Raw genomic sequence first — 23213 nt, forward strand, 5'->3', positions numbered from 1 at the left:
ATCCTTCCAAGAGGCTTCTAAACAGCGTCTACCCCCAAGACATAAGGCTGCTGAAGATCTAGTCAAATGGCTACCCAGACTATTTGCATTACCCCCCCATGCTTCACGGTTGGGATGGTGTTCTTCAGCTTGCAAGCTTCCCCCTTTTTCCCTCCAAACGATGGTCATTATGGCCAAACAGTTCTATTTTTGTTTCATCAGACCAAACAACATTTCTCCAAACTGTAGCTTGGCTTTGTTATGGCAGTTTTGGAGCAGTGGCTTCTTCCTTGCTGAGAGGCCTTTCAGATTAGGTCGATATAGGACTCGTTTTACTGTGGATATAGATACTTTTGTACCCATTTCCTCCAGCATCTTCACAAGGTCCTTTGTTCTGGGATTGATTTGCACTTTTCACACCAAAGTACATTCATCTCTAGGAGACAGAACGCGTCTCCTTCCTGAGCAGTATGACGGCTGCGTGGTCCCATGGTGTTTATATTTACGTACTATAGTTTGTACAGATGAACGTGTTACCTCCAGGCGTTTGGAAATTGCTCCCAAGGATGGACCAGACTTTTTTCTGAAGTCTTGGATGATTTCTTTTGATTTTCCCATGATGTCAAGCAAAGACGAACGGAGTTTGAAGGTAGGACTTGAAATACATCCACAGGTACACCTCAAATTATGTCAAATTATCCTATCAGAAGCTTCGAAACCCATGACATCATTTTCTGGAATTTTCCAAGCTGTTTAAAGGCATAGTCAACTTCGGAACCACTAGAATTGTGATACAGTGAATTGTAATTGTAATAATCTGTCTGTAAACAACTGTTGGAAATATTACTTGTGTCATGCGCAAAGTAGATGTTCTAACCGACTTGTCAAAACTATAGTTAGTTAACAAGAAATGTGTGGAGTCGTTGAAAAACGAGTTTTAATGACTCCAACATAAGTGTATGTAAACTTCCGACTTTCAACGGTACCTGCATATAACCCTCTACTACACCACTGATGGGGAACAGGCCTAGATGCAGGGAGGATGGTGTGCCATTATCTTCAGTTCTACAGCCTGATCTGATCGCATGACAACGTGAGTCTCTTCCCTGGCCTGTGTGAATTGGCTCTGAAGAGATCTTCTGGCCTAAAGATCTTCTGGCCTAAAGGAAACTTTCATTAAATCGTAATCGCCAGCTGGCAGAGACCTTCAAGCTTGTTCACTCAGTGCCATGAAATATGCACCCAGTGTGATTTAAGCGTTTATAGGCTGTGGGCTGACATTTTGATCTATCCTCAGTGGCTGCTTTAATCAAATCAAACAACTAGCCTACAGTACTGCATAATCATTATAATCAAGTTTGTTTTTCATTACTCTTCCTCATATGGCTAGGGACTGAGCCAATAAGGGAAAGGGATTTAAAGTGTAGGGAGGATACAGTACCATTAGTAGATCACAACAAGTGGTGGTCGTGAAAACGGGACAGAGGCCAAAGGTCACCTGAGTATTTGGGTTGGTATTGAAGGAGGATCAATGCAGAGAGCAACCATTACCATGGATGAAGATGATTTGTTTACCCCAGGAGAAAGTCCCCAGCCCTGAATCACAGGACCCAGTTCCCAGCCCTGAATCACAGGACCCAGTTCCCAGCCCTGAATCACAGGACCCAGTTCCCAGCCCGAATCACAGGACCCAGTTCCCAGCCCGAATCACAGGACCCAGTTCCCAGCCCGGAATCACAGGACCCAGTTCCCAGCCCGGAATCACAGGACCCAGTTCCCAGCCCTGAATCACAGGACCCAGTTCCCAGCCCTGAATCACAGGACCCAGTTCCCAGCCCTGAATCACAGGACCCAGTTCCCAGCCCTGAATCACAGGACCCAGCAGGACCAAGATAACTTAATTGGTTGAAGCAGAACTCCAGATAACTTGGAGGGTACATACCTTGCCTTATGAAAATGCCTGTTTGGCTTCAGTACATCATACTAGAACAAAAAAGGTAGAGCTTAAAAATTGGGATTTATCTTAAAAGGAACACAGCTTCAAGGTCAACGAAATACAGGAAACCGTTTATTTTTAATATGTCAGGGATTTGAAAGGCAGACAGCCTTCATTGCAGAGTCATCCTCTGGGGATCAAGTTTTAGGAGAGAAGAGAGAGGGGGCTGAGGAAAAGGATGGGGTATTTCCTAGAAAAGAGAGTTTGTTGTTTCCACCCCAGCAGGGGTCATGGCCACCACCAACGCAGCAGTAGCTGGACTACAACCACTATCCGTCTACTCCGTGTCATAACACACTGTCAAACATGCACCACCACCCCCCAGATCCCCTCCACATGCTAGTCACTCAGTGTACCTCTACACACTCACCAAACCAACACTACCCCCCAGATCCCCTCCACATGCTAGTCACTCAGTGTACCTCTACACACTCACCAAACCACCACCACCCCCCAGATCCCCTCCACATGCTAGTCACTCAGTGTACCTCTACACACTCACCAAACCACCACCACCCCCCAGATCCCCTTCACATGCTAGTCACTCAGTGTACCTCTACACACTCACCAAACCACCACCACCCCCCAGATCCCCTCCACATGCTAGTCACTCAGTGTACCTCTACACACTCACCAAACCACCACCACCCCCCAGATCCCCTCCACATGCTAGTCACTCAGTGTACCTCTACACACTCACCAAACCACCACCACCCCCCAGATCCCCTCCACATGCTAGTCACTCAGTGTACCTCTACACACTCACCAAACCACCACCACCCGACCTCCTGAGAGCTCCAGGGTGAGCGTAATGTAGCCAGGGTCATGTTCACTAGGGCACGCCATGGAAAACGCTTCAAAACATTTAGCAACGGAAAACAAAAATGTGTGTTTCTTATTTAACAAGTGCCACCCACTGCACTGCCCAGTGCCACCCACTGCACTGCCCAGTGCCACCCACTGCACTACCCAGTGCCACCCACTGCACTGCCCAGTGCCCCCCACTGCCCAGTGCCACCCACTGCACTGCCCAGTGCCACCCACTGCCCTGCCCAGTGCCACCCACTGCACTGCCCAGTGCCACCCACTGCACTGCCCAGTGCCACCCACTGCACTACCCAGTGCCACCCACTGTACTACCCAGTGCCACCCACTGCCCAGTGCCACCCACTGCCACCCACTGCACTACCCAGTGCCACCCACTGCACTACCCAGTGCCACCCACTACCCTACCCAGTGCCACCCACTACCCTACCCAGTGCCACCCACTACCCTACCCAGTGCCACCCACTGCACTACCCAGTGCCACCCACTGCACTACCCAGTGCCACCCACTGCACTACCCAGTGCCACCCACTACCCTACCCAGTGCCACCCACTGCACTACCTAGTGCCACCCACTGCACTACCCAGTGTCACCCACTGCACTACCCAGTGCCACCCACTGCACTACCCAGTGCCACCCACTGCACTACCCAGTGCAACCCACTGCACTGCCCAGTGCCCCCCACTGCCCAGTGCCACCCACTGCCCAGTGCCACCCACTACCCAGTGCCACCCACTGCACTACCCAGTGCAACCCACTGCACTGCCCAGTGCCCCCCACTGCCCAGTGCCACCCACTGCCCAGTGCCACCCACTGCCCAGTGCCACCCACGACCAGCAGGATGACCAGATTAGGCAGCTTAATGCTCTTATGGCATTAGAACAGAGAGCGCCTCACCTCCTCTTCTCCGATTGGCCACCGCCAGGACTCCTGGGGAGGGTTTCGATTTTCATAGGTCTGCTGGTGGAGCCTGAGGATGCAGGGCTGACCACGGGCAGGGACCAGGGGCTTCTGATGTGGAGGGGCTGGGGGGAGAGACAGAGGTTAGGTCTGATGTGGAGGGGCTGGGGGGAGAGACAGAGGTTAGGTCTGATGTGGATGTGCTGGGGGAGAGACAGAGGTTAGGTCTGATGTGGAGGTGCTGGGGGAGAGACAGAGGTTAGGTCTGATGTGGAGGGGCTGGGGGAGAGACAGGGTTATGTCTGATGTGGAGGGGCTGGGGGAGAGACAGGGGTTAGGTCTGATGTGGAGGGCTGGGGGAGAGACAGGGGTTAGGTCTGATGTGGAGGGGCTGGGGGAGAGAGACAGGGGTTAGGTCTGATGTGGAGGGGCTGGGGGAGAGACAGGGGTTAGGTCTGATGTGGAGGGGCTGGGGGAGAGACAGGGGTTAGGTCTGATGTGGAGGGGCTGGGGGAGAGACAGGGGTTAGGTCTGATGTGGAGAGGCTGGGGGAAGAGACAGGGGTTAGGTCTGATGTGGAGGGGCTGGGGGAGAGACAGGGGTTAGGTCTGATGTGGAGGGGCTGGGGGAGAGACAGGGGTTAGGTCTGATGTGGAGGGGCTGGGGGAGAGACAGGGGTTAGGTCTGATGTGGAGGGGCTGGGGGAGAGACAGGGGTTAGGTCTGATGTGGAGGGGCTGGGGGAGAGACAGGGGTTAGGTCTGATGTGGTGGGGCTGGGGAGAGACAGGGTTAGGTCTGATGTGGAGGGGCTGGGGGAGAGACAGGGGTTAGGTCTGATGTGGAGGGGCTGGGGGAGAGACAGGGGTTAGGTCTGATGTGGAGGGGCTGGGGGGGGAGAGACAGGTTTTATGTCTGATGTGGAGGGGCTGGGGGAGAGACAGGGTTAGGTCTGATGTGGAGGGGCTGGGGAGAGACAGGGGTTAGGTCTGATGTGGAGGGGCTGGGGGAGAGACAGGGGTTAGGTCTGATGTGGAGGGGCTGGGGGAGAGACAGGGGTTAGGTCTGATGTGGAGGGCTGGGGGAGAGACAGGGGTTAGGTCTGATGTGGAGGGGCTGGGGGAGAGACAGGGTTAGGTCTGATTTGGAGGGGCTGGGGGAGAGACAGGGGTTAGGTCTGATGTGGAGGGGCTGGGGGAGAGACAGGGGTTAGGTCTGATGTGGAGGGGCTGGGGAGAGACAGGGGTTATGTCTGATGTGGAGGGGCTGGGAGAGAGACAGGGGTTAGGTCTGATGTGGAGGGGCTGGGGGAGAGACAGGGGTTAGGTCTGATGTGGAGGGGCTGGGGGAGAGACAGGGGTTAGGTCTGATGTGCAGGGGCTGGGGGAGAGTCAGGGGTTAGGTCTGATGTGGAGGGGCTGGGGGAGAGACAGGTCTGATGTGTTAGGTCTGATGTGGAGGGCTGGGGGAGAGACAGGGGTTAGGTCTGATGTGGAGGGGCTGGGGGAGAGACAGGGGTTAGGTCTGATGTGGAGGGGCTGGGGGAGAGACAGGGGTTAGGTCTGATGTGGAGGGGCTGGGGGAGAGACAGGGGTTAGGTCTGATGTGGAGGGGCTGGGGGAGAGACAGGGGTTAGGTCTGATGTGGAGGGGCTGGGGGAGAGACAGGGGTTAGGTCTGATGTGGAGGGGCTGGGGGAGAGACAGGGGTTAGGTCTGATGTGGAGGGGCTGGGGGAGAGACAGGGGTTAGGTCTGATGTGGAGGGGCTGGGGGAGAGACAGGGGTTAGGTCTGATGTGGAGGGGCTGGGGGAGAGACAGGGGTTAGGTCTGATGTGGAGGGGCTGGGGGAGAGACAGGGGTTAGGTCTGATGTGGAGGGGCTGGGGGAGAGACAGGGGTTAGGTCTGATGTGGAGGGGCTGGGGGAGAGACAGGGGTTAGGTCTGATGTGGAGGGGCTGGGGGAGAGACAGGGGTTAGGTCTGATGTGGAGGTGCTGGGGGAGAGACAGGGTTAGGTCTGATGTGGAGGGGCTGGGGGAGAGACAGGGGTTAGGTCTGATGTGGAGGGGCTGGGGAAGAGACAGGGGTTAGGTCTGATGTGGAGGGGCTGGGGGAAACCGAGACGGGTTAGGTCCGTTCGGCTATTTGAATATTAAAATAACGGTGCCCAACCCTAACACTGATTCTTCCAAGTCCTGAAATAAAAAAATCATGTTGAATTGAGATTCTCCATAGAAAGTGCTTCCCAGTCCAAGACCAGGCTTAATATGTGCCTGGGAAACTGTCACTAGAGTCAGTAGGGCTCAAGGACAGCAGAGCAACATACCTTGGCATCTGTGTTGGGGCTCATTCCGTTGTTGTGACTGGTAAAGAGAGGAGAGAGAACTCAATGGACATTGTTTTTTTAAACCTTTGACCTTTCAGCCTTAAGAGCTTATGTTGATGTTGATGTAACCCTGAAGCAAATGACATTCCACCCTTGTTTTTCACAGAAGACAAGGCTGCCATGGAGGACTCATGTCCTTGTCAGAGCACTATGCCTTTGATTAATCACTCATCGCTACGGCGATGCACGTGAAGTGAGTCATGACGACATCACTGCTAACTACCCAAGTAATCCACACACATGATTTAACCATTGTGATTCAGTGAGCATGACGAATGGGAAGAAGGGGACGTCAGAATGACTTTTATAATTACCCACTTCTCTCCGTGACATTTAACATTACTCATTCACAACGCTTTACTGCTGTGATGTAAAAAGGTCACCTGCTGAAAGAGCAGAGTAGTGCGCGCGCACACACACACACACACACACACACACACACACACACACACACACACACACACACACACAGAGAGAGATCTAGAAGTTCTTGCAGCAGACAGCACAGTGTGGACAGAGAACTGTGTGATAACCAGTGTACTCCTCTCACAGCACACGGGAGAGAAAGACAAGCCTGGAGGAGGATACAAACCAGAGGATACTACAGACTGTGTGAGGGCCTCTGATATTAATCTAGTCAAAAATCAGATCACATTTTATTTGTCACATGACCAGAAAATAACAGGTGTAGACTTTACCGTGAAACACTTACGAGCCCTTTCCCAACAATGCGAAGAAAAAAATATAGTGTCTGTCTCTCTCTGTGTGTGTGTGTCATGTTTATCATACTGCGATGAGTCTAACAACAACAGGAAACAGATATGTATACATCAACAGCTTGAAATTAATCAATCAGTGATCAGTGCCCATCCCAAACATTTAGTAACAAAACATTCCCTTTAATAAATATTTTCAAATATCTAATATTATTTATTTTTTACATTGGGGGGTGTACTTACTCCTGGGGTTTGTTGGCTCCTGGGAAATAAGAGAAAGAACATATAAATGAGTTATTATGATGTGTAAGGAGTATATTAAACAGTGTGTGTCCACCCACCCCGGTTCATCATGGTCCTCCTGGAGTAGCGTCGGCTGGGCCTCCTCTCAAACGATGCTGACCTCCTGGCTTTGTTGCCCTTGGTGGTCTGGTACTCAGTCTTCCCACTGAGGACAACAGGGTCATATTCATTAGCGTACAATGTAGCAAAACAGTTTGCTTACGGGAAATGAAAACAAGCATTTCCTATTGGACAGGTTAAGGTAGTCCGTCCCCCCCCAAATTTCGGGCCTGTTTGATTCTGTTTTGTTCCTAGTGAATACAACCCAGAACAACAGACAGGAAGGAGGAGGGGGAATGAGAGCGAAACCAAACAACCCACCACCAGGCAGGGGACAATCAGGCAGTGATTCTGCCCAGTGAAGCCTGAACACAGGCAGGCAGGGAGAGGAGGGCCTCCCTGGCAATCAGACCACCAGGACTGATTCACATACTGACTGGAACTTTTGTTGGGGCTCAGGACCAACACTGGGAAACAGTTTGGCAAATGACTTGAACATATAGAAAATCCTTAGCTAGATCTGGGCTGAAGGGAAAGCTTGTATTCAAACAGACAAGCCTTGGAAAATATGCAAATGTGGTAGTTTCAAGGAGAACAAGAGGGGGTAATTGGAGTCAAGTTTGTGGAGGAGACACTTCAGCTAGAATGAAAAGAAGATCACATGAAAACACAAAAGGCAAAGAGATTTCTTCATCTCTGGTAACAGTTGAGGTTTTACTAGTTTGCCACACGGTCAGGATGGAAACATGCCTGGCCCTATGGAATATAGCCAAGAACTTGAGTATAGTAGCTACTGCTGGGCTACGTCAGAGGAAAAAGAGACGTGGAGGGTGCAGTGTACCGTTCTGTATCTCCTCCCATCCTTCAACCCCAGTCCCCAGCTCCCCCTCCTACCCCCAGGGTGGCCTTCAATGCTCAACCCCCCGACAAGGTGTTGGGACACGGGACTGACCCCTGCTGAACTCTGTGGTCATCCAAAAAGAAATACGCCATCTTATAACAACAAGGCCCTAAAGAGAGCCTGAAGCTTCTGTTTCAGCAGTCTGTTGTTTACACTGCAGCAAGACAAGCTATTTTTACACAACGGGACAAGTTGAAAGTTCTAATGAGTTTCATTAGGCAGTTAGCTTAATGTGAGCACATGGTCAGTTAAATCCTATTCAAATTATAATCTGTGGATTTGTCTAATGTGCGAAATTTTTGAGTTTTTAAAAAGCATTAGAATAATAAACTGAGGCTTGAATTGTATTGGGGCATTGTGTAGAGACTTGTGCAGAGTGGAGTGAATAATGTAGTGTTAAGTGTAGCAGTACTGTCATCATGGCGAGGAGTAATATGCAGATGGTAGTATACTTCAGAGTGTAGTGTACACATGCTGCTCAATAGCTACCTGTAGCGGAAGCGTGACCCCATGCGGATGAACCCGGATCGCGCTGAGCCCTTCTGGACGGGGCCGCGGAGCCGGAAGAAAGCATGGTGTTCCACAGCACACTTCCACAGGTGCTTACAAGCCTTGGGGTGGTCCATACGGAACACAAACGTGTGCTGCTGCTCTTTGCCCTGAGACGGAGAGAGAGCGAAAGACAGAGAGACAGAGAGAGAACATCCCCTGTATTATTAGGGAACACATACATGAAACAATACAATGACTAAAAAGTGGTTAGGACGTTTTTGGGGCGTTGGGTCCTGGGCCCTAGAAACTAGACCAGAGACATGATCTAATTGGTTATTACGGCTCCAGAGACATGCTAATTAAATCAGTTAAGACTTAGTACAATGTAATATACTGAGTGTACGAAACATTAGGAACACCTGCTCTTTCCATGACATAGACTGACCAGGAAAATCCAGGTGAAAGCTATGATCCCTTATTGATGTCACTTGTTAAATCCACTTCAAATCAATCAGTGTAGATGAAGGGGAGGAGACAGGTTAAAGAAAGATTTTTAAGCCTTGAGACATGGATTGTGTATGTGTGCCATTCAGAGGGAGAACGGGCAAGACAAAGGAAGTGCTTTTGAACGGGGTATGGTAATAGGTGCCAGGCGCACCAATTTGTGTCAAGAACTGCAACGCTGCTGTGTTTTTCATGCTCAACAGTTCCCTGAATGTTTCAAGAATGGTCCACCACTCAAAGGACATCTAGCCAACTTGACACAACTGTGGGAAGCATTGGAGTCAGCTTCGACACCTTGTAGAGTCCATTCCCCAACAAATTGAGGCTGTTCTGAGGGCAAAAGGGAGGGTGTAACTCAATTATCAGGAAGGTGGTTAGTTTATATTTCTCTTAAAATTCAAATGAAAATATACATTCAAGGGTTTTTCTTTTTACTAGATGGTTTGGGATGAGTTGGACCGCAAAATGAAGGAAAAGCAGCCAACAAGTGCTCAGCATATGTGGGAACTCCTTCAAGACTGTTGGAAAAGCATTCCAGGTGAATGTGGTTGAGAGAATGCCAAGAGTGTGCAAAGCTGTCATCAAGGCAAATAGTGGCTATTTAAATCATCTCAAAAATATTTGAATTTGTTTCACACTTTTTTGGTTACTACATGATTCCATATGTGTTATTTCATAGTTTTGATGTCTTCACTATTATTCTACAATGTAGAAAACAGTAAAAATAAAGAAAAACCTTTGAATGAGCGGGTGTTCTAAAACTTTTGACCGGTAGTGTACAACAATCTTATAGCCCAGTTTCCTAGCTCAAATTATAGCCAAGCACAGACAGAGCACGTGAGAGAGCGCGAGAAGAGGCTGCTTCATTTCATTCATTTGCTCATTATTACAATTTTCCATCAGACCTCGATGAGGCAAATTAAATCCCTTTTCGTGTCCTATTTGGTTATGCCAGCGTAGCGACATTCTCAGCAGTGCTCTGTCCTGCTGCTAGCCAACCTGCTCAGAACACTACATCAGTCTTGTTCAGCGCTCAGCTAACAGTGCTTAAATTAAGACACAAGAGCAGAGTACAGAGATACAAAGAGAACACCACACATTCACATGTAGGATTAAGGTAGAAGAATTCAGGGAACCTTCAATAAATTCCCTGGGTTTTTCAGAAATGCTGGTTTGAGGATTCCAGATTTCCTGCTTATTCTCCCCTATTCCGGGAACAACCAACCGGGATTTCAACCCTAGGCAGGATTAAGACTTCAACAAAGTCATCAGGAGAGGACAACCAGAATACCTTTGAGTGTGCACACGTAGACCCCCCATATACACACAGATCCCCCATATACACACAGAACACCCCCATATACACACAGAACCCCCATATACACACAGAAACCCCCCCCCCCCCCACACACACGATTAGTAAAATGTCCCAAAGTCAAGACCCTGGCCACATTCCGATGGTGCAACATAGTTCACACATTCCCAGTGGTCACCTGTCAGACTGGCTGAGCAACAGTCCAGAGTAGCTTCATATATCATGACTTTAATTAGTCTACTCTAGGGGGTAACTAGGCAACTAGGTTCAGCTGCAGGCCAATTTTTGTCCAAGCGAATGGTGGGGGGCCGGAAAATAATGAGAATAATTTGCACACTGCAAATTGACCACAACTAAGCCCAAAAAGAGAATGTATATGAAAATGAAATCATTATATACCTCGATTACATTGAGACACAATCAAGTCTATACAATTTATTTTGTGGGAATACTTAGGAACAGACGTCCTAAATTAAACTCATTCTTCACATAATTCCTGTTGCCAATCTGGTCTACTCTGACCCATTACACAACTATATGTCTGGTCAACCAGTCTCCCTTCCTCCCCGCCCCGCCCAGTCTCCCTTCCTCCCCGCCCCCTTCCTCCCGCCCCGTCTCTCCCTTCCTCCCCGCCCCCCGCCCAGTCTCCCTTCCTCCCCCAGCCCCGCCCCCCCGCTCCGCCCAGCCTCCCCGTCTCCCTTCCTCCCGCCCCGCCCAGTCTCCCTTCCTCCCGCTCCGCCCAGTCTCCCTTCCTCCCCGCCTCGCTCCGCCCAGTCTCCCTTCCTCCCCGCCCCGCTCCGCCCAGTCTCCCTTCCTCCCCGCCCCGCTCCGCCCAGTCTCCCTTCTTCCCCGCTCCGCTCCCTTCCTCCCCGCGCCCAGTCTCCCTTCCTCCCCGCTCCGCCCAGTCTCCCTTCCTCCCCGCTCCGCCCAGTCTCCCTTCCTCCCCGCTCCGCCCCCAGTCTCCCTTCTTCCCCGCTCCGCCCAGTCTCCCTTCTTCCCCGCTCCGCCCAGTCTCCCTTCCTCCCCGCTCCGCCCAGTCTCCCTTCCTCCCCGCTCCGCCCAGTCTCCCTTCCTCCCGCTCCGCCCAGTCTCCCTTCCTCCCCGCCCAGTCCGCCCAGTCTCCCTTCTTCCCCGCTCCGCCCCCACCCTCCCTCTCCCTTCCTCCCCGCCCAGTCTCCCTTCCTCCCCGCCCAGTCCGCCCAGTCTCCCTTCCTCCCCGCCCCGCCCAGTCTCCCTTCCTCCCGCCCCGCCCAGTCTCCCTTCCTCCCCGCCCCGCCCAGTCTCCCTTCCTCCCCGCCCCTGCCCAGTCTCCCTTCCTCCCTCCCTCGCCCTGCCCAGTCTCCCTTCCTCCCTCCCTCGCCCTGCCCAGTCTCCCCTTCCTCCCTCCCTTCGCCCTGCCCAGTCTCCCTTCCTCCTCGCCCTGCCCAGTCTCCTTCCTCCCCGCTCCCTGCCCAGTCTCCCTCCCTCCCTCTGCCCAGTCTCCCTCCCTCCCTCCCTCCCAGTCTCCCTCCCTCCCGCCCCTGCCCAGTCTCCCTCCCCTCCCCTGCCCAGTCTCCCTCCCCCCCCTCCCAGTCTCCCTTCCTCCCGCCCCCTTCCTGCCCAGTCTCCCTCCCTCCCTCCCTTCCTCCCGCTCCCCTGCCCAGTCTCCCTCCCTCTCCTCCCCCAGTCTCCCTCCTCCCTCCCTCCCAGCCCAGTCTCCCTCCCTCCCTCCCCCTCGCCCAGTCTCCCTCCTCCCGCTCCCCTGCCCAGTCTCCCTCCCTCGCCCAGTCTCCCTCCCTCCTCCCCTTCCTCCCCCCTCGCCTGCCCAGTCTCCCTCGCCCTGCCCAGTCTCCCTTCCTCCCTCGCCCTGCCCAGTCTCCCTTCCTCCCTCGCCCTGCCCAGTCTCCCTTCCTCCCTCGCCCTGCCCAGTCTCCCTTCCTCCCCCGCCCTGCCCAGTCTCCCTTCCTCCCCGCCCTGCCCAGTCTCCCTTCCTCCCCCGCCCTGCCCAGTCTCCCTTCCTCCCCTCGCCCTGCCCAGTCTCCCTTCCTCCCTCCCTCCCAGTCTCCTCCCCCCTCGCCCCCAGTCTCTCCCTCCCTCCCTTCCTCCCCTGCCCAGTCTCCCTTCCTCCCCTCCGCCCTGCCCAGTCTCCCTTCCTCCCTCGCCCTGCCCAGTCTCCCTTCCTCCCCGCCCTGCCCAGTCTCCCTTCCTCCCCGCCCTGCCCAGTCTCCATTCCTCCCGCCCTGAGCCCTGCCCAGTCTCCCTTCCCCCCCTCCCTTCCTCCCCGCTCTGCCCCCTCCCCTGCCAGTCTCCCTTCCTCCCGCCCTGCCCAGTCTCCCTTCCTCCCCGCCCTGCCCAGTCTCCCTTCCTCCCCGCCCTGCCCAGTCTCCCTTCCTCCCGCCCTGCCCAGTCTCCTCCCCTCGCCCTGCCCAGTCTCCCTCCCTCCCCTCGCCCTGCCCAGTCTCCTTCCTTCCTCGCCCTGCCCAGTCTCCCTTCCTCCCCGCCCTGCCCAGTCTCCCTTCCTCCCCGCTCCCTGCCCAGTCTCCCTTCCTCCCCGCCCTGCCCAGTCTCCCTTCCTCCTCGCCCTGCCCAGTCTCCCTTCCTCCCTCCTCCCTCCCCGCCCTGCCCAGTCTCCCTGCCCAGTCTCCCTTCCTCCCTCCCCTCCCTCGCCCTGCCCAGTCTCCCTCCTCCCTCCCTCCCCTCTGCCCAGTCTCCCTCCCCCGCCCTGCCCAGTCTCCCTCCCTCCCGTCGCCCTGCCCAGTCTCCCTCCTCCCTCCCTCGCCCCTGCCCAGTCTCCCTCCCTCCCTCCCTCTCTCGCCCAGTCTCCTCGCCTCCCAGTCTCCTCCTCCCCGCCCTGCCCAGTCTCCTCCCTCCCTCCCTCGCCCTGCCCAGTCTCCCTCCCTCCCTCGCCCTGTCTCCTCCCTCCCTCTCCCTTCCTCCCAGTCTCCCTCCCCTCCCGCCCCGCCCAGTCCCTCGCCCAGTCTCCCTCCCTCCCTCCCCTGCCCAGTCTCCCTTCCTCCCCAGTCTCCTCCCTGCCCAGTCTCCCTTCCTCCCTCGCCCTGCCCAGTCTCCCTTCCTCCCTCGCCCTGCCCAGTCTCCCTTCCTCCCTCGCCCCTCCCCGCCCAGTCTCCCTTCCTCCCCGCCCTGCCCAGTCTCCCTCCTCCTCCCCTCGCCCTGCCCAGTCTCCCTCCCTCCCTCCCAGTCCCTCCCTGCCCAGTCTCCCTCCCTCCCTCCTCCCCTCGCCCTCCCAGTCTCCCTCCCTCCCTCCCTCCCTCGCCCTCTCCCTCCTCCCTCCCTCCCTCCCTCCCCCCCAGTCTCCCCCCCCCTCCCTCCCTCCCCTGCCCAGTCTCCCTCCCTCCCCCCCTCGCCCAGTCTCCCTCCCTCCCTCCCCTGCCCAGTCTCCCTCCCTCCCGCCCTGCCCAGTCTCCCTCCCTCCCTCCCTCCCTCGCCCAGTCTCCCTTCCTCCTCCTCGCCCTGCCCAGTCTCCCTTCCTCCTCGCCCTGCCCAGTCTCCCTTCCTTCCTCCCTCGCCCTGCCCAGTCTCCCTTCCTCCCCGCCCTGCCCAGCTCCTGCCCAGTCTCCCTTCCTCCCCGCCCTGCCCAGTCTCCTTCCTCCCCAGCCCTGCCCAGTCTCCCTCCCTCCCCGCCCTGCCCAGTCTCCCTCCCTCCCCGCCCTGCCCAGTCTCCCTCCCCCTCCCCCCAGCCCTGCCCAGTCTCCCTCCCTCCCCTCCTCCTCCCCCGCCCTGCCCAGTCTCCCTCTCCCTCCCCTCCCTCCCTCCCGCCCTGCCCAGTCTCCCTCCTCCCCGCCCTCCCCTCCCTCCTCCCCTGCCCAGTCTCCCTCCCTCCCCGCCCTGCCCAGTCTCCCTCCCTCCCTGGTTTCCTTTTTCTTGTGGCAACAGGTCACAAATCTTGCTGCTGTGATGGCACACTGGAATTTCACCCAGTAGATGAGAGTTTTATCAAAATTTAGTTTGTTTTCGAATTCTTTGTGGGTCTGTGCAATCTGAGGGAAATATGTCTCTCTAATATGGTCATACATTTGGCAGGAGGTTAGAAGTGCAGCTCAGTTTCCACCTCAGTTTGTGGGCAGTGTGCGTATCCTTTCAGGTGGTTGTAGAATTTAACGTCTCTTTTCTGGATTTTGATGATTATCGGCCTAATTCTGCTCTGCATGCATTATTTGGTGTTTTACGTTGTACACGGGGGATATTATTGCAGAATTCTGCATGGAGTCTCAATTTGTTTTTTCCCCAGACCTCACAACCATGAAGGGCAATGGGTTCTAGAACTGATTCAAGTATTTTTTGCCAGATCCTAATTGGAATGTGGAATGTTATGTTCCTTTTGATGGCATAGAATGCCCTTCTTGTTTTGTCTCAGGTAACTTCCACAAAGCTGTGAATGAGCTGAGGTGCTGCTGTTTAGGCCGAGGTATGTATAGTTTGTGTGCTCTAGGGAAACAGTGTCTAGATGGAATTTGTATTTGTGGTCCTGGTGACTGGACCTTTTTGGAAAACCATTATTTTTGTCTTACTGAGATTTACTGTCAGGGCCCAGGTCTGACAGAATCTGTGCAGTAGATCTAGGTGCTGCTGTAGGCCCTCCTTGGTTGGTGACAGAAGCACCAGATCATCAGCAAACAGTAGACATTTGACTTCAGATTCTAGTAGGGTGAGGCCGGGTGCTGCAGACTGTTCTAGTACCCTCGACAATTTGTTGAAGAGGGTGGGGCTTACGCTGCATCACCCCACAGTCTATGGAAATAAATGTATTTTTTTGCCAATTTTAACCACACACTTCTATGTGTACATTGGATTTAATTTTTTCCCCAAACACCACTTTCCATCAATTTTGTATAGCAGACCCTCATGCCAAATTGAGTCGAAGGTTTTTTTTAAATCAACAAAGCATGAGCAGACTTCGCCTTTAGTTTGTTTGTCCATCAGGGAGTGCAGGGTGAATACATGCTCTGTTGTATGGTAATTTGGTAAAAATCCAATTGACATTTGCTCTGTACATTGTTTTCACTGAGGAAATGTACGAGTCTGCTGTTAATGATAATGCAGAGGATTTCCCCAAGGTTGTATATTGATGCATATCCCAGGGTAGTTATTGGGGTCAAATTTGTCTCCACTTTTGTGGATTTGGGTGATCAGTCCTTGGTTCCAAATATTGGGGAAGATGCCAGAGCTAAGGATGATGTTAAAGAGTAAGTATAGCCAATTGGAATTTGTTTTTGGGTTTGAGGGTTTGTATTTTGTCCTGTAGTTCATTCAAGGTAATTGGAGAATCCAGTGGGTTCTTATAGTCTTTAATAGTTGATTTTGAGATCTGTATTTGATCATGTATATGTTTTCACTGTTTGTTCTTGTTTAGCGTTTTCCAATTTTTCCTGAAAGTGGTTAGATTCTATGGATTGTTCAATTACATTGAGCCGATTTCTGATTTTCTTCGGCTCACTCACTCACGAGTAGGGACCATGGCTACCGCAGTGTGTCATAGTAGGGACCATGGCTACCGCTGTGTGCGTCAGAGTAGGGACCATGGCTACCGCTGTGTGCGTCAGAGTAGGGACCATGGCTACCGCAGTGTGCGTCAGAGTAAGGACCATGGCTATCCCCGTGTGTGTGTGTCTCTCAGAGTAAGGACCATGGCTACCGTAGTGTGCGTCAGAGTAAGGACCATGGCTATCCCCGTGTGTGTGTGTCTCTCAGAGTAGGGGCCATGGCTACCCCAGGGTGTGTGTGTGTGTGTCTCATAGTAGGGACCATGTCTACCCCAGTGTGAAGTAGGGTTGGTTTATTACCTCTTCTGTCTCCTGAGCCTCTTCTCCATCCTCCTCCACCACCACCAGGGTCAGCTTGCTCTTCTTAAAGTCTAGACGGGTGATCTTGGGCCTGGGGGACAGACACACACACTAGTGTTTCAGATACAACAGGTGTAAGATGTTTTCCAGTTGTTCTGTTAAAAAAACAAGGATGTGCCTTACAATCTATTGACACAGGGCTTTGTCCATTGGAAAGTGAACGCACCAGCAGAGTTAGGAGCTTAAATGTGTTTCTTACCAGAAGAACAGGCCTATCTTGGTCTCTCCCTCAAACACCAGCACTCCAGTGGGAGTCAGTCCTAACTGGTATTCATTACCATCTCGAGCCTGGAGGGGAAAGAGGACCCATTCAGCGCAGTATTCCTGTTTGTGTTTGTCACCGTCGTTAAATCGTCACTAATGTCGTCACACTGTCGCAATTGTAAATGAGAACTTGTTCTCAACTTGCCTACCTGGTTAAATAAAGGTGAAATAAATCACCTTATAAAACTAAATCACTGCGTTTCCCTTTTTACAGTCACATCATTTAGCAGACGCTCTTATCCAGAACGATGAACAGTAGTGAGAGCAAACGTCTTCATACTGGTCCCCCGTGGGAATCAAACCCACAACCCTGGCGTTGAAAGTGCCATGCTCTACCAGGTGAGAGACACAGGACCAGTACAGCACGTTCTGTTCTCCTCACCTTGACCATGTGCATGTCCACCCCATACATCTCCAGCCATTTGGCCTTGTTCAGGTAGTTAATCTCTGCCTGCGACGGCATCTGGCCCCTGGGATGGAGCAGAGGGAGAAAATACAGAATACTGGGTTGAACAGGAGATGGGGTGAGTCTATGTATGCATGTGTATGTCTATGCATGTGTATGTGTGTGTGTATCTGTATGTATGTATGTATGTATGTATGTATGTATGTATGTATGTGTGTGTGTGAGAGAGAGACAAGGTCACATACAAAGAATGCTGACTCTTGAGATGAACCCCGACAGATGATTCTAAACCTTAAAGGTGACATTAACATCTCACCCATGAGGAAGTCATATAACACAGGAAACCCATGCATGTGCCCAGGGTTAAAAAACAGACTATGATAATATTGATCCTCACGTAACCTCTGGTCAACCCCGGTCCACACCGACACATGCTTTAAATCAAGTTCTAAAAATAAGTGTACTTAACCCGGCCTGGGAACACCCCCAGCTTGAGTACATCAAGGGTGATCAGATAATATAGGTGTCCTATAGTCCATGGATGACCTGCTGTCTGCTCCCCAAGGAGAGTTTAACTAGGTAGGTGAGTAACAAACTACTGGCACCCAAACGCATGGCCCTAATGCATGGCCCTAATGCATGGCCCAAACGCATGGCCCTAATGCATGGCCCAAACGCATGGCCCTAACGCCTGGCCCTAACGCCTGGCCCTAACGCATGGCCCTAACGCATGGCCCTAATGCATGGCCCTAACGCATGGCCCTAACGCATGGCCCTAACGCCTGGCCCTAACGCCTGGCCCAAACGCATGGCCCAAACCCTGGCCGTAACCCCTGGCCGTAACCCTGGCCGTAACCCTGGCCGTAACCCCTGACCGTAACCCCTGACCGTAACCCCTGACCGTAACCCCTGGCCGTAACCATTGTAACATAAAGGCTGTATAAGATGGGCAATACAACCTCTAGACATTGGTAACACTTTACACTAGCTTTCATTAAAACATTACCTTGTAAATGATCTATCGATGGTGATCCCATGAAGTGTTACTCAGACATGTGATATCATTGTTTTACCTGCACTCCTTCCAGGTGTTGAAGATGGCCAGCTCCATGGCCTCCGTCTGCTCTGGCATGAAGCGGAACTCCGACACCATGTCCAGAGCATGCTCCGCAGGGTCACAGTCTCCCAGCTCAGCTGGAACACAACAGGTTAAATACTGAGTACTTTAAACCTAACCACAACTCAAGACACCCTAACCAACCCCAACCCCATGTCCAGAGCATGCTCCGCAGGGTCAGTCTCCCAGCTCAGCTGGAACATAACCATAGACATGAGTTCTCTGAATCAAATCAAATTTTATTTGTCACATGCGCCAAATATAACAGGTATATAGACCTTACCATGAAAAGCTTACTTACAAGCCCTTAACCAACAGTGCAGTTCAAGAAATAGACCTCTTCCCTATAGGCTCATCATTGATCAGGCCACTGTTTTGTCATCTTAATGAAGGTGTTGGTGTCGTGCTTGACCAAACAGTCGTGGGTGAAGAGGGAGTACAGGAGGGGACTAAGCACACACCCCTGAGGGGAACCGGTGTTGAGGATCAGCGTGGCAGATGTGTTGTTGCCTACCCTCACCACCTGGGGCCGGTCCGTCAGGACGTCCAGGATCCTGTTGCAGAGGGAGGTGTTTAGTCCCAGGGTCCTTAGCTTAGTGATGAGCTTTGTGGGCACTATGGTGTTTAATGCAGAGGTTACCTTCACATTATTGGGCACAGGGACTATGGTGGTCTGCTTGAAACATGTGGGTATTAGAGACTCTGTTTGTAATATTTTCAAGGAGAGGTTGAAAATGTCAGTGAAGACACTTGCCAGTTGGTTTGTGCATGCTCTGAATACACGCCATGGTAATCCGTCTGGCCCCACGGCCTTGTGAATGTTGACCTGTTTAAAGGATCTTGCTTACATCAGCTACGGTGAGCGTGATCACACAGCCTCCCGGAAAAGATGGTGCTCTCATGCCTGCTTCAGTGTCATTTGCCTCAAAACGAGCATAAAAATACATTTAGCTCGTCTGGAAGGCTCGCGGCTGGGTTTCCCTTTCTAGTCCATAACATTTTGCAAGCCCTGCCACATCCGATGAATGTCAGATTGAATCCAACTACACCGGCTCTTAGTCCTGTATTGACGCTTTGCCTATTTGATGGTTCGTCTGAGGGCATAGTGGGATTTCTTATAAGCGTCCGTATTAGTGTCCCGCTCGTTGAAAGCGGCAGCTCTAGCTTTTAGTTCGATGCGGATGTTGCCTGTAATCCATTGCTTCTGGTTGGGATATGTACGTACGGTCACTGTGTGGACGACGTCCTCAATGCACGTATTGATTAAGCCGGGGACTGAGGTGGTGTACTTAACGCCTTTGGATGAATCATGGAACATATTCCAGTCTGTGCTAGCAAAACAGTCCTGCAGCGTAGCATCCGTGTCATCGGACCAATTCGGTATTGAGTGAATCACTGGTACTTCCTGCTTTAGTTTTTGCTTGTAGGCAGGAATCAGGAGGATAGAGGTATGGCCAGATTTGCCAAATGGAGGGCGATCGAGAGCTTTGTATGCGTCTCTGTGTGGAGTAAAGTTGGTCTAGAATTTCTGTTCCTCTGGCTGCACGTTGCTGGTAGAAATGAGGTAAAACCGATTTAAATTTGCCTGCATTAAAGTCCCTAGCCACTAGGAGCGCTGCTTCTGGATGAGCATTTTCTTGTTTGCTTATGGCCTTATACAGCTAGCTGAGTGCGGTCTTAGTGCCCGCATCGGTTTGTGGTGGTATATAGACGGCTATGAATAATATAGATGAGAACTTTTGGTAGATAGAGTACCTCATGATAAGCTGTAGACCACACTACCTCAGGCGAGCAATACCTTGTGACTTCTTTAACTTTAGACATCGCGCACCATCAGTTATCATAGACAAATAGACGCACACCCTCTTGCCCCTCGTCTTACCAGAAGTAGCTACTCTGTCCTGGCGATTTACACAGAAAAACCTGCTAGCTCTATATTATCTGTGTCGTCATTCAGCCAAGACTTGGTGAAACGTAAGATGTTACAGACCGTAGATCGATCAGTTTGTTTTCCGGTGATTGCACGTTGGCAAATAGAACCGATGTTAATGGTGATTTACTCACTCGCCTACGAATCCTAACATTCCGACCCTCTCCCATGCTAACTCTCCCATGCTAACTCTCCCATGCTAACTTTCTTCACGCGAATGATGGGGATTTGGACACGTTCTACAGAAAGCAGTATATCCTTAGAGTCAGACTCAATAAGGAAAAAAATCTTTGTCCAGTTCGAGGTGAGTAATCACTGTTCTGATGTCCAGAAGCTCATAAGAGACGGATATCAGCAACTTTATGTACATAATTACAGGTTACAAACGATGCGGAAAAAACTAACAAAATCGCACAGTTGGTTAGGAACGGCAGGCATCCCGTCCGGCAGGCATCCCGTCCGGCGCCATTATATATCATTGTTAAGGCAATTTGCTATCTAAGGGTCTGGGCTTGATTTGCAATAAAAGTTAAGCTAATGAGAACCTGTGGGCATGTATTGTTCTGTCCCTATCATTTTGGTCACTGACTAAGGACCTATAGATAACCTGCTAGCTATTCATTCAATTTGTACATTTTGAATACTCCCTTTAAAAAGGTTGTTGCCCCCCCCTTAAATTCCTAAAACTCACTAGGACACTAACATTCAAATACATCCAAATCACATTCAAGCCGAGCAAGAGACCTCCAATGACGCCTCACTCTCCTCCTTCCCTAAATAGCAGCATGTAGATAACGTCTGACTCTGCAGGCTGGGGGATAAATGGGGCTGCAGTGTGACTCTGCAGGCTGGGGGATAAACGGGGCTACAGTGTGACTCTGCAGGCTGGGGGATAAACGGGGCTACAGTGTGACTCTGCAGGCTGGGGGATAAACGGGGCTGCAGTGTGACTCTGCAGGCTGGGGGATAAACGGGGCTGCAGTGTGACTCTGCAGGCTGGGGGATAAACAGGGCTGCAGTGTGACTCTGCAGGCTGGGGGATAAATAGAGCTGCAGTGTGACTCTGCAGGCTGGGGGATAAATAGAGCTGCAGTGTGACTCTGCAGGCTGAGGGATAAACGGGCTGCAGTGTGACTCTGCAGGCTGGGGGATAAACGGGGCTGCAGTGTGACTCTGCAGGCTGGGGATAAACAGGGCTGCAGTGTGACTCTGCAGGCTGGGGGATAAATAGAGCTGCAGTGTGACTCTGCAGGCTGGGGGATAAATAGAGCTGCAGTGTGACTCTGCAGGCTGAGGGATAAACAGGGCTGCAGTGTGACTCTGCAGGCTGGGGATAAACAGGGCTGCAGTGTGACTCTGCAGGCTGGGGGATAAACAGGGCTGCAGTGTGACTCTGCAGGCTGGGGGATAAACAGGGCTGCAGTGTGACTCTGCAGGCTGGGGGATAAACAGAGCTGCAGTGTGACTCTGCAGGCTGAGGGATAAACAGGGCTGCAGGGGACTCTGCAGGCTGGGGATAAACGGGCTGCAGTGTGACTCTGCAGGCTGGGGGATAAACGGGGCTACAGTGTGACTCTGCAGGCTGGGGGATAAACGGGGCTGCAGTGTGACTCTGCAGGCTGGGGGATAAACAGGGCTGCAGTGTGACTCTGCAGGCTGGGGGATAAATAGAGCTGCAGTGTGACTCTGCAGGCTGGGGGATAAATAGAGCTGCAGTGTGACTCTGCAGGCTGAGGGATAAACAGGGCTGCAGTGTGACTCTGCAGGCTGGGGGATAAACAGGGCTGCAGTGTGACTCTGCAGGCTGGGGGATAAACAGGGCTGCAGTGTGACTCTGCAGGCTGGGGGATAAACAGGGCTGCAGTGTGACTCTGCAGGCTGGGGGATAAACAGGGCTGCAGTGTGACTCTGCAGGCTGGGGGATAAACAGAGCTGCAGTGTGACTCTGCAGGCTGAGGGATAAACAGGGCTGCAGTGTGACTCTGCAGGCTGGGGGATAAACAGGGCTGCAGTGTGACTCTGCAGGCTGGGGGATAAACAGGGCTGCAGTTTGACTCTGCAGGCTGGGGGATAAACAGGGCTGCAGTGTGACTCTGCAGGCTGGGGGATAAACAGGGCTGCAGTGTGACTCTGCAGGCTGGGGGATAAATAGAGCTGCAGTGTGACTCTGCAGGCTGGGGGATAAATAGAGCTGCAGTGTGACTCTGCAGGCTGAGGGATAAACAGGGCTGCAGTGTGACTCTGCAGGCTGGGGGATAAACAGGGCTGCAGTGTGACTCTGCAGGCTGGGGGATAAACAGGGCTGCAGTGTGACTCTGCAGGCTGGGGGATAAACAGGGCTGCAGTGTGACTCTGCAGGCTGGGGATAAACAGGCTGCAGTGTGACTCTGCAGGCTGGGGGATAAACAGGGCTGCAGTGTGACTCTGCAGGCTGGGGGATAAACAGGGCTGCAGTGTGACTCTGCAGGCTGGGGATAAACAGGGCTGCAGTGTGACTCTGCAGGCTGGGGGATAAACAGGGCTGCAGTGTGACTCTGCAGGCTGGGGGATAAACAGGGCTGCAGTGTGACTCTGCAGGCTGGGGGATAAACAGGGCTGCAGTGTGACTCTGCAGGCTGGGGGATAAACAGGGCTGCAGTGTGACTCTGCAGGCTGGGGGATAAACAGGGCTGCAGTGTGACTCTGCAGGCTGGGGGATAAACAGAGCTGCAGTGTGACTCTGCAGGCTGAGGGATAAACAGGGCTGCAGTGTGACTCTGCAGGCTGGGGGATAAACGGGGCTGCAGTGTGACTCTGCAGGCTGGGGGATAAACGGGGCTACAGTGTGACTCTGCAGGCTGGGGGATAAACGGGGCTGCAGTGTGACTCTGCAGGCTGGGGGATAAACAGGGCTGCAGTGTGACTCTGCAGGCTGGGGGATAAACAGAGCTGCAGTGTGACTCTGCAGGCTGGGGGATAAACAGAGCTGCAGTGTGACTCTGCAGGCTGGGGGATAAACAGGGCTGCAGTGTGACTCTGCAGGCTGGGGGATAAACAGGGCTGCAGTGTGACTCTGCAGGCTGGGGGATAAACAGGGCTGCAGTGTGACTCTGCAGGCTGGGGGATAAACAGGGCTGCAGTGTGACTCTGCAGGCTGGGGGATAAACAGGGCTGCAGTGTGACTCTGCAGGCTGGGGGATAAACAGAGCTGCAGTGTGACTCTGCAGGCTGAGGGATAAACAGGGCTGCAGTGTGACTCTGCAGGCTGGGGGATAAACAGGGCTGCAGTGTGACTCTGCAGGCTGGGGGATAAACAGGGCTG

The 23213-nt window shown here is 52.8% G+C and overlaps 1 protein-coding gene across 9 annotated transcripts in view; it reads right to left on the minus strand.

Moving 5' to 3' along the window:
• The window catches only part of LOC115123666 (band 4.1-like protein 5), a 106350-nt gene that overhangs the window by 68470 nt on the left and 14667 nt on the right, over positions 1-23213 (minus strand). For 7 of the 9 annotated variants that reach the window (XM_065019035.1, XM_065019036.1, XM_065019030.1 and 4 more), the window contains 9 exons: positions 17939-18059; positions 16842-16929; positions 16395-16483; positions 16136-16226; positions 8534-8703; positions 7143-7249; positions 7045-7063; positions 6026-6062; positions 3699-3826 (listed from right to left, as the gene is read on the minus strand). In XM_065019035.1, coding sequence (XP_064875107.1) covers positions 3699-3826; positions 6026-6062; positions 7045-7063; positions 7143-7249; positions 8534-8703; positions 16136-16226; positions 16395-16483; positions 16842-16929; positions 17939-18059 — 850 coding nt within the window. The other 2 variants (XM_065019038.1, XM_065019037.1) reach the window with 2 other exon arrangements.

The sequence above is a fragment of the Oncorhynchus nerka genome, linkage group LG1 (assembly GCF_034236695.1).
Source record: "Oncorhynchus nerka isolate Pitt River linkage group LG1, Oner_Uvic_2.0, whole genome shotgun sequence".
Classification (NCBI taxonomy): domain Eukaryota; kingdom Metazoa; phylum Chordata; class Actinopteri; order Salmoniformes; family Salmonidae; genus Oncorhynchus; species Oncorhynchus nerka.